Source organism: Nanorana parkeri, unplaced genomic scaffold, assembly GCF_000935625.1.
Source record: "Nanorana parkeri isolate BGI_ZX_2015 unplaced genomic scaffold, ASM93562v1 scaffold3, whole genome shotgun sequence".
Taxonomy (NCBI): domain Eukaryota; kingdom Metazoa; phylum Chordata; class Amphibia; order Anura; family Dicroglossidae; genus Nanorana; species Nanorana parkeri.
In genome coordinates, this window is record NW_017306271.1 from 4,506,788 (window position 1) to 4,516,637 (window position 9,850).

General features: G+C 40.9%; 1 protein-coding gene across 1 annotated transcript in view; it reads left to right on the forward strand.

Moving 5' to 3' along the window:
- TECPR1 (tectonin beta-propeller repeat containing 1) overlaps window positions 1–9,432 on the forward strand; it is a 55,519-nt gene extending 46,087 nt beyond the window's left edge. The window contains exons 21-24 of the mRNA XM_018565221.1: window positions 2,559–2,651; window positions 4,172–4,278; window positions 7,002–7,121; window positions 9,295–9,432. Of these exons, the coding sequence (XP_018420723.1) occupies window positions 2,559–2,651; window positions 4,172–4,278; window positions 7,002–7,121; window positions 9,295–9,432 (458 nt within the window). The remainder of the gene's footprint in view (window positions 1–2,558; window positions 2,652–4,171; window positions 4,279–7,001; window positions 7,122–9,294) is intronic.
- The last annotated feature ends 418 nt before the right edge of the window (window positions 9,433–9,850 follow it).

The window sequence follows — 9,850 nt, forward strand, 5'->3', positions numbered from 1 at the left end:
TGAACAACAAAAATAACCCAGTAGATTAGTAGAACTAATAGGACTTGGTGCTTCAGTCCTTGTGATAAGTCTGCACTCTTGATTGGTGTGGTGAAAAAGTGGACGGTAGGTACATTATTTGGCAGCATCAGGTGGACACCCTTCATCTTTGACATTTCACTGATGAACCCACTACTCCTCCAGGAGGCTTAATGGTGTTACCTGGTATCCCAGGTACACACCCCTCAGTTCCATCCCCTCCTGTCTCATCTTGCAGCCCATTTGTTGTCTTTCCTTTTAATCCAAATCCAATTGCTGTATTTTTCTGCTGCATTTGATAAAGACATGATTGCTTGTTGGAAGAAATGGCCCCTCACTTCCTTCCTCTTCTTCAAAAGGCTGGTTGTGGATGTACCAATGTAACCCCTGCATCCCACTTCTACAGGGAAAATCCTAATCCTAATCTTCCAGCCTTTCCTGAGCAGCTTCAGTTTCCGGTTCTGTGTATCTGGTTTCTTTCCTCTGGTACTTTTTCAACATCATCTTCCCATGGTACTGTCAACTCCACAATGTATGCAAGCTTGGTTGTTGTGGACCACAGAATGTTAAATGAAAAAGGAATAAAATCAACATATGAGTGTAATGTAGGGGGCACATCTGCAAGTAAACTGAAATAGAGACACTGAAACTAAAGATATAATAACACTCAGCCTGAAATGTCACACTGGAGCTTTGTTTTATGCTTTGTGCTGTGGATGGCCTGGGGCGATTCTGGCAGCCATGTGATGGGGTGGGCAGTGCACACTGCGTGGCAGTAAGTAAATAGCACACTCATATCAGAGGTGACCTTCTAGCAGTCTTAATAGAAAGACAAATATGTGTCTGTGACAATGGCAAACAGTTAAACTAGGATATTCTACAAACACGCTAAAACTGATAATCGTGATATAAAAATAAGTCAAGACAAATGTTTTTTTTTCAACGTCGTCTGTTCGTATAGCATTTTTCTCTCTATAGGAGGAGCAATGTTTGGCAAGTTACAAAGCATCAATAATGCAGTCTTTGTTAGAGTTTGGTAATTTTATGATTACATGCAGCACATAGTTTATTGCCCTATTCCTTATTCTATATCATGGTGTTCTAGAGAGGAGACAATGGAAAATGTACCTGTACTGCCCAGTATTCACCAATTCAGAAAAAAAGGTGATGTGAGAGTGCCACAATCCAATAATTAGTCCAGTTGAACTTTTCTAATCTTGACACAAAGTCTATCAAAAACAGCTAATGTGTTTTCGGGGGTTTTCAAATCTCCGTACATCAGGGCCGAAGGATCCTTCCTTCCACAGCTCTAGAATACTGAGTGGTTAACCCTCTGCCCAGCCTCATTGCCATCCTCCGGAAAGGAGACAGCGTGGGATTGATGGACCTATCTTCCATCCTAACTCGGTCATCTAGGGCTGTGTAAGGAAGGATTAAACAATAAATAGGATTTCCATGTTTTATTCAAAACTGAAAATCAAACTTTGAGATGCATACATGGAGCATAGCATACATGTTTCAAGATGGGTTTTACTTCTTGCCTGGAATTGATGTTAAAGAGAAATTAGGCATGAAAGCTAATCTATCCCTAAAATCGCTATTCAGAAAAAAAGGGCTCCCTGCAAAAAAGAAACTGCATATTTTTCTCTCCTGCTGCCTGCATGACTGATCTCTGCAGTTGTGAAGTAAAAACAGTTAATGAAAATCCTGTGGCATCCAATACCTCCTGGGAGGATCAGATTCATGGTTTCCCGCTGCACTCAGTGGTTCGCTCCGCTGGCTCCTACATCACTACTATGTCCTGAAGTGATGTAAGTGCTGGTGGGAGGAATCACATTACACAGCGGGTGGCCAGGAATTATACGGTCCTAGAAGCGTTGGATTCTTCAGGATCTTCAGTGGGTGCTTGCCCTTCACTACTGCAGAGATCAGCAGCGTTGGCAGCAGGAGACCAGAGTATGCAATTTCTTCTCTGCTTAGTTTAAACATTGACTATAAAGTGACCCTGTCACCATGGGGTCCAAATTAAAATAAACCCAGCCTGTAAAAAGAGATACTGTATACTGGCATATTAAATACCTGTTTCCGTTGCCTCTTGCTGTGGTTCCTCCTGCCAGTTCTGTGTAGCATGTATGAGCCAACAGAAGCAGTGGCGTAACCAGAGTTATGGGCGCCCTGGGCAGAACATTTTTTTTCGCCCCCCCCCCATATTATATAAAAAAAGTTGACTAACTGTAATGCTCTGTAAAGCTGGCTGTACACTGAGCGAATCTCCATGGGTGGCCCTGTAGACAGCCTCCCGCCCACCAATATCCTTTGATCATAAAATCGAAGTAGCCAGGCATAGAATTGCAGCCACTGTTTTGACATTCTGACAGCGTCACCCCTTCTGCTGTCAGAATACAATAGCAGGAGACTCGTCCATCTACGTTGATTTTTTTTCACTCAGGCTACTGCATATGGCTAGCTTAAGTAACAGACTATAATATAAAACTGTGTTTGAATGCTTTGTATATCTCATGTTCCTTGTTTGTGTCTAGGGGATTGCTGGTACCACATTCCTTCTCCCCAGAAGCAGAAGCTACAGCAGGTCTCTGTGGGACAAACATCTGTACTTGTGGTGGATGAAAACGGTAAGTGCCGTGCCCTGTCCTTCATAGGTACGTCCTGCCTAAAACACCTGTTAATGTTCTGCACTGTATCAGAAAAGGTTCTTGAAGTTCCCCTTCTGACTATAAATACTTCCTTACATAACTGGGAACCTGCTGATAGAGACAGTGGAAAAGAGCAGTTTAAAATAGAATCTTCTCAACCTGTTTAGAAGACTGTACAGAGGTAGTAATCACTTCTAGAAACTGAAATGAACAGCTGGCGGTAATCTGGCCCTTAGTCACCTATTACAAGGAGTTTGTACTTATATATGGATAGCCTTTACCCCGGAGTTATCTTGTTTTTTCTGTAATCTGTCAATGCTTATAGCAAGGGTTTATCTGAATCAGATCCATCTCACCTTTATTTTCTATTTGTAATATATGTACTATTGTATGTGCTGTGTTTTCCTCCTTTCACCTGTGTTTAAACCCTGTATGTGAACCCCACAAATGAACTTCTCGTATTTGCTTTCTGTTAATCTGTTAAAGATACAGTACACTTCAAAGTCTTTTTTGTTTATACTGTATCTGATCAATTAGTGCAAAAAAAAAAACCTGTTGATCTTTCCAGAAACCCAGTGAGCTCCTGTGCGTTCTGCCTGTACTGTAATGAAATTTCAACCACTGTTATCAGCCCTGCCCAGTTCACCTTTATGACCTATTGACTGCATAGAGGGGGGAGGTGGTCTGTAGTCCAAATCAGGAGCAAACGGTCTAGGGTGACAATGCTGCTGCTCCACAGGTACAGCAGGGGAGCGTTATCACCCTAGGACATGAAGTGTGCTACTTAATGAAATCCAAACTGTGAATGTGATTTTTGTTTTGGAAAAATTGTAATGCGCATGTGCCAAGCACAAAAGAAACCTGTTCAATACATCTGGGGTTCTATTCAAGTAGCAGGTGTGGGGGAAATTCTTAATAAACCTCAGTCATGAAATGGTTAAGGCATACCCTATAAATGATTGTGTGGGTGATTTTTATCAAAGGCGCATGTGGTTTTTTCTTTCTTTACTTCTAATAGGTGTAGAGCTGCATATTTTTCATGAAGTAAATGTGACATTCACCAAATATTTACTGCAAGTAAATCTCCCTGGTGAATATGTTTTATTAATACAGAACTAATATTCAGCAACAGTGAATGTTTTGGGATGTCACATTCACTGCACATCCACTGTACAGTTTTGGAAACTCCAAAACCCTTAAATTAAATTCAAACTGTTGTCTAAAAATAACATCTTGCTTAATGTGAAAGCATTTCTCTGCAGCTCCGGGATAGGTTACTTGGCTGCATTCATCTAAACATGTTCTGAGTTTTTATTTTCATTGCTTCCATGAACAGCAATAAAAATGTTCCAGATCTTTCTGTCACCTGTATCTTTAACGCAATTTCAGCTGAAGGCCCATTTACCAAATAACTATGATTTTTTTCACTATTTTCCATTGTAGCTATCAACAAAGAGAGTAATGTTTTTCACTAACAATATCTTTTCCTTATCTGCCAGGAAATTTGTGGTTTCGGCAAGGAACCACTCCAAGCTACCCTCAGGGATCCACCTGGGAGCATGTGTCTACCAACATCCGCAAAGTATCTGTTGGCCCCCTGGATCAGGCAAGTGTTGTATAAATATTATCTTATATGTCATAATTGGAGAGATCTTTTACACAGTGCCAATTGTCTGTGGAATGGTGAGCCGTTATGTACTGTTATACCTCTGGCCTTGGTGGGCATGAGAAGGATGACCACATCCTAAAAAGACTCTAGAGCACCAGTGTAGAAATGTAGATGGAAGGCCACAAAAGGCATTAGAGGACTGAAGGAAGTGTAGGCATGGTCCAACTGCCGTAAGATGTCCTTAAACATGGACAGTTGCATCTGCCCCTTTCAGCCTGCAGCGTCCAATAAAATTGGGCCATCCCTCCTTGCCCGCAGTGCCCGACAAATTTGGCCCGCTCCTCTCAGCCTGCAGTGTTGGGCACAATGTGACTGCCCCTCCCCACCTACAGCATAAAATACATTTGGCCCGGCCCTCAGCGCCGCAAGCGTCGGACATATTTGGCCGCCCTTCCCTGCCTGCAGCAGCGGACATACCAGCGCGCCTGAGAAGCCAGAAGAACCTGGAAGCAGGTAGTTACTACTGGCAATTTACATTCTTAAGCAAGGCATGCACACACATGTATACTGATTAATGATGCTTACCCTTACCTGACTGAGTTGTGTTTCTCCTCTGGCTCGCTAACATACAGCTCTGCAGTCACAATACTAATCTCAGTTCTTTGTGTCTATTTCCCATAAGCATTTACCAGTAAGCATTTTAATGTGTTTGGTTTGCGAATACAGGTGTTTTTTTTATTAGTAGATTTTATTGAGCTCATCATTTGAAAAGTAGATCTTATCACACAAATTGTGGGCACCCCTGCTCTACATCATCCATTATGTCCTTTATTACTGTATCCATTATTAAGAATATAGTAGGTAAGCCATTCTGGTGCTACCCACAGAAAAGGATATGTTATATAAGGAAAAGTTGTGTGTACCCGGATATAGGAAATCAAGAAAAGATCACTTTGTGCAAGCCACAGAGGAAACTGCTTGGTGAACATTCCTTATTTACTAAGCAATTAACCAGATATGATCCAAACTCATTGATTACCCAATAAAATGTGCCAATTCTAATTCCTTCCTTACAGAAACCAATCTGTACTGCTGCCACACTATGACACAATTTGAATGCGTTTAAAACATGTCTATAATCTGGAATTGAGATAGCTACACTGAGCAGCCTTACATCGTCTGGCATCATAATATACATTTTACTACTGACTTTGTGATCTGATTTGCTTCACCCGAATGTTTCAGCGTTACAATATCCTGTATATTAATATTAACTGGATTAGAAGTCTTCTTCCTTTGCAAACTATTGATAGTTTTATTCAGGTTTCTGGGTTTTGCTCACCAATTTTATTTGAAACATTTGTAAAAAATTCACGAATTCTGTTTAACAATATTTTAATTGGAGAATATAAAGTCTGCAAGAAAAGAGGTGACCTGATATTACAAGCCTAAATCACTTTGCAACTCTTTTATAAACAGATTTTCTTACAGTTTATGGGTTCTCATGGTCCCAACAGGTGTATACATGAAATGTGTTTACCGTATATACTCGAGTATAAGCCGAGATTTTCAGCCCATTTTATGAAAAGAAAATATACGAACGTTGTGTTGGCCTTCCTATGTGTCTTAACTGAACAGGTCTCAATCTGTAACAGAAATAAACATCTTCTTTATAGCAATAGGGTCCTTACTTCCTGGGCTTCATAAATACATTATTATTATACAGGATTTATAAAGCATCAACAGTTTGCGCAGTGCTTTACTATTTAAGGAATACAATACAGTTACAATAGAAATCAAGACAAGATGGTAAGGAGGGCCCTGCCCATGAGGGCTTACAATCTAAAAGGTTGGGCTAAGTGATTGAAGAGCTGGTAGCTGTGTGGGGATGAATTGTTTGAGAAAGTGGTGGATAGTTAGATCGTTGGTGTTAGTGCGGGCAATATTGCTCCATTGTTGGTATCAGTGGGAGAAATCATTCTCCATTGTCTGTCAAGGCTCCATTGTTGGAGTACTGTCACTGCTGACGGTAGAAGGAATAGTGCCCCATCATCAGTGTCAGTGGAAGGAATAGTGCCCCATCATCGGTGTCAGTGGGAGGAAAAGTGCCACATCATCGGTGTTAGTGGGAGGAATAGTGCCACATCATCGGTGTCAGTGGGAGGAATAGTGCCCCATCATCGGTGTCAGTGGGAGGAATAGTGCCACATCATCGGTGTTAGTGGGAGGAATAGTGCCACATCATCGGTGTCAGTGGGAGGAATAGTGCCACATCATCAGTGTTAGTGGGAGGAATAGTGCCACATCATCGGTGTCAGTGGGAGGAATAGTGTCACATACCTAGTAAAAGTAGAAGCTATAGTGCCCCATCATCGGTGTCAGTGGGAGAAATAGTGCCATGTCACTGGTGTCAGTAGAAGAAATAGTGCCCTATAGTTGGTGTGAGTAGGGGAATCAATGCCCCATTGTTGGTGTCATATGTCCCCATCATTAGTGTCAGTGGGAGGAACAGTGCCCCCTCATTGATGTCAGTAGAAGGAAAAGTTTCCCAACATTGGTGTCAGTAGAAGGAATGGTGTCCCAATGTTGGAGTCAGTGAAAAAAATTGTGTAGTGCTCCAAGAGCCAGTTAAAGGTAAGCAATGTGCTGCATCTATAGTGCTTGCTCAGCTGTTTTTGCAAATGAATCGTTATATATTTATTTTTTGCCTTTCTTTTTAGATTTGGGTGATTGCAGACAAAGTGCAAGGAAGCCATAGTCTGAGCTGTGGAACTGTCTGCCATCGCTTAGGGGTTCAACCTATGGCACTTAAAGGGCATTCCTGGGACTATGGGATTGGGGTGAGTATTATTAGCTCATTCTACATTATCTTCCTTTACATGACCCTACTGTTTGTAGTATTTTTTTAATTAAAGGTATTTATATAGTGCCGTCAATTTACACAGCGCTTTACATGGTGCACATTCACATTAGCTCCTGCCTTTAAGGAGCTTACAATCTAAGGTCCCTATCTCCCATACATTCATAAATTTAGTTCTTTATAAAGCCTGTTCACACAGGATATCGATTTTTAGTGATTGCAAACCTGTGACTAAGAGGCTGTTGTGCAAATTTGTGTCCTCCACAAGCCCTATCCTCCCCCGCCCCCAATCTTTTCTTTATGTTGTGTTAACAGTTTGCTCAGACTTTTTTTTTTTTACCCTGCATGCATCGCAAAGTAGTGTCAAAAGGAAATGAAAACTCTTCTAAAGTAAAACGCATTCTGCACTTTTATTCTTCCGCTATGTTACGGAAAAATCACACTTATGTGATATGATTTTAACAGGCCAACTTTTATGTGATATGATTTTAACAGGCTAACTTTGATGGTTATATTTTGGGGGTGCACAGATTACATAATTGTGTTGCGTTAGAAAAAATTACAGGAAAATGCTTTATTTTTTTATTTTTTACAATTTCTTTCCAAAAAACCCTAAAAATATAGTTGTACAAATCTAATACCAAATTAAGGCCCTGCCTGTCCCAAAAATGACAATATATAATATGTTAGTTTACTCTACAAATGCTAAAACACATAATGTGTGCAAACGAGATATCTCCGAAATGGAAAAAATGCTTTTGGGATTATTGTAGAAAAAGCCACATGGACACGAGTGGTTAACAAGCAGTATATGAGCTTTAAAACGAGCCCTCACTGACCTCTCTAGCTGCATGTAGTATGAAGTAACTTATTCTCCAAGATTTATAAAGATCGCGACAAAGACTCTAAAGTCTCAGTTGCTGTGACTGGAGTTTTTCCGCATTGGATTAACGCCAGTCACTGCAAGAGCACACGGAAAACAATTGTTTTCTATGTGCCCTTTTCACAGCACAACATTGGTGTGATATGGAAAAATACAGATATGCTGCTTTTTTCCACAGTCCACTGAATGGCACTGTGATACGGTGCAAAAAAACTGATTGGAGTGTACACTGTGTACATTGCCAATACAATTTTAGGAAAAAGTAAATAGTAACTTGCATTGTTACAATGCAAGGCACAAGTACACACTGCTGCCACCTAGCAGACATCAGCTGCATGCTTTTGATGTCCTGCTGGTGTGAACCAGCCCTAACAGCATTGAAACACCTGCTGTTTGCCTACATTAGAGGGCTGGCAGGCTGCCAAGACTCTACTCTCCTTGGAAAATAGCTGAGATTTCTGTGGCTTTGTTGTGAATTTTGAAGATTAGTTCTCCACAGGGCCTATAACAACAGAAGTTACTGAGGGATTATTTTAAAGCCCTTTTACAGTATGCGTAAACTATATTAATATTTTAATGTGCCCTTTCTCCGGGCTTTGGTAGTGTTTGGTCCCACGACCAACAGATCTAGCACTACCAAAGCCTTAAAGTAGGTGCCCCATATGTTGGCTGTGTTTTTATGTCCTACACCAAAAAAGTGAATACTGTTCTCCAACTGTTTGGAGTTTCCAAGATGTTCCTTACCTAGCTCCTCTTCAAATGCTTGAAGGGCCCTATTTGAAAATACCTCTTCGAGTTGAGCTGCCACAGACCTACCCACCATGGACAAGGTCAAGCGCTACCTGACCCATGCACCACAAAGTTCATTTTCACTTTGACTCTGTTGTTTTTCAAAAGTGTAAATGAAAACATTTTGGTATTCATTTGGAGCTGCTGCAGTAACACAGAGGAGTATACTTTTCATGTACCTCCTGTACTATATAGAGTATTGATTTTCTCCAAACCAGGAGCCATGTAGTAATGTCTTATGAGGATGCAGTTAAATCTGCCAAAGCTGTATGAACCGCACAACAAGATGAAGGACTTCCTGTTGCCTATATAGAAGTTGCTGGTGGAGGTTGTAGCACCATTTTATTATGTGTGCAACATTTATGAAAAAAAATGAATTCAGTTTCAAACATTAAAACATAAATTTGTGTTTGTGTCTTATCACAGGTGGTATGAATAACTAGTGCTTTTTGATGATACCATATTATGTGTTTTTTTTCAGGGAGGTTGGGAGTGTGTTACTATCAGGGGAAATACCGGGTATTATAACGTCCTTCAATCCAAACCAAACTCCATTCCAGCTCTGGACACCCATGAAGGAGACAAGGAAGAAGCTTGCTGCAACCAGTTCTTAGGATAAACAGGCACAGTCCATAACACCTTACAGTGTAGATATAACTTCCTTGTAGTGTGCGTATGCTGAAGGTATTTTTTGGTTTTATATATTGCAAACTGTGAACCTTTAAGTTGAATTCCCTGTGTTTGCTTTCCTCAAAAATGTGAAGGAGATGTAAGCATGCCGATTTTACTGTGCAGGGGCAAAAGGCACACTATAAAACACTGTTCCCCAATCAGTGGTTGGTGACTTACATGTGTCTCAGCTCTCTGCAATGTTGCCCCTAGCAGAATTCCTATGTAGTTGAGCCCCTACTACATTTCTTTTTATGAAGTAAGCCATAGACAGGCAGATCCTGTGGTGTTATGAAAGACGGAGGGATATCTGACAATCCTAAAGCGAGATCGAGGATTGCAGGGACTTTCATATGATGGCCATGTGT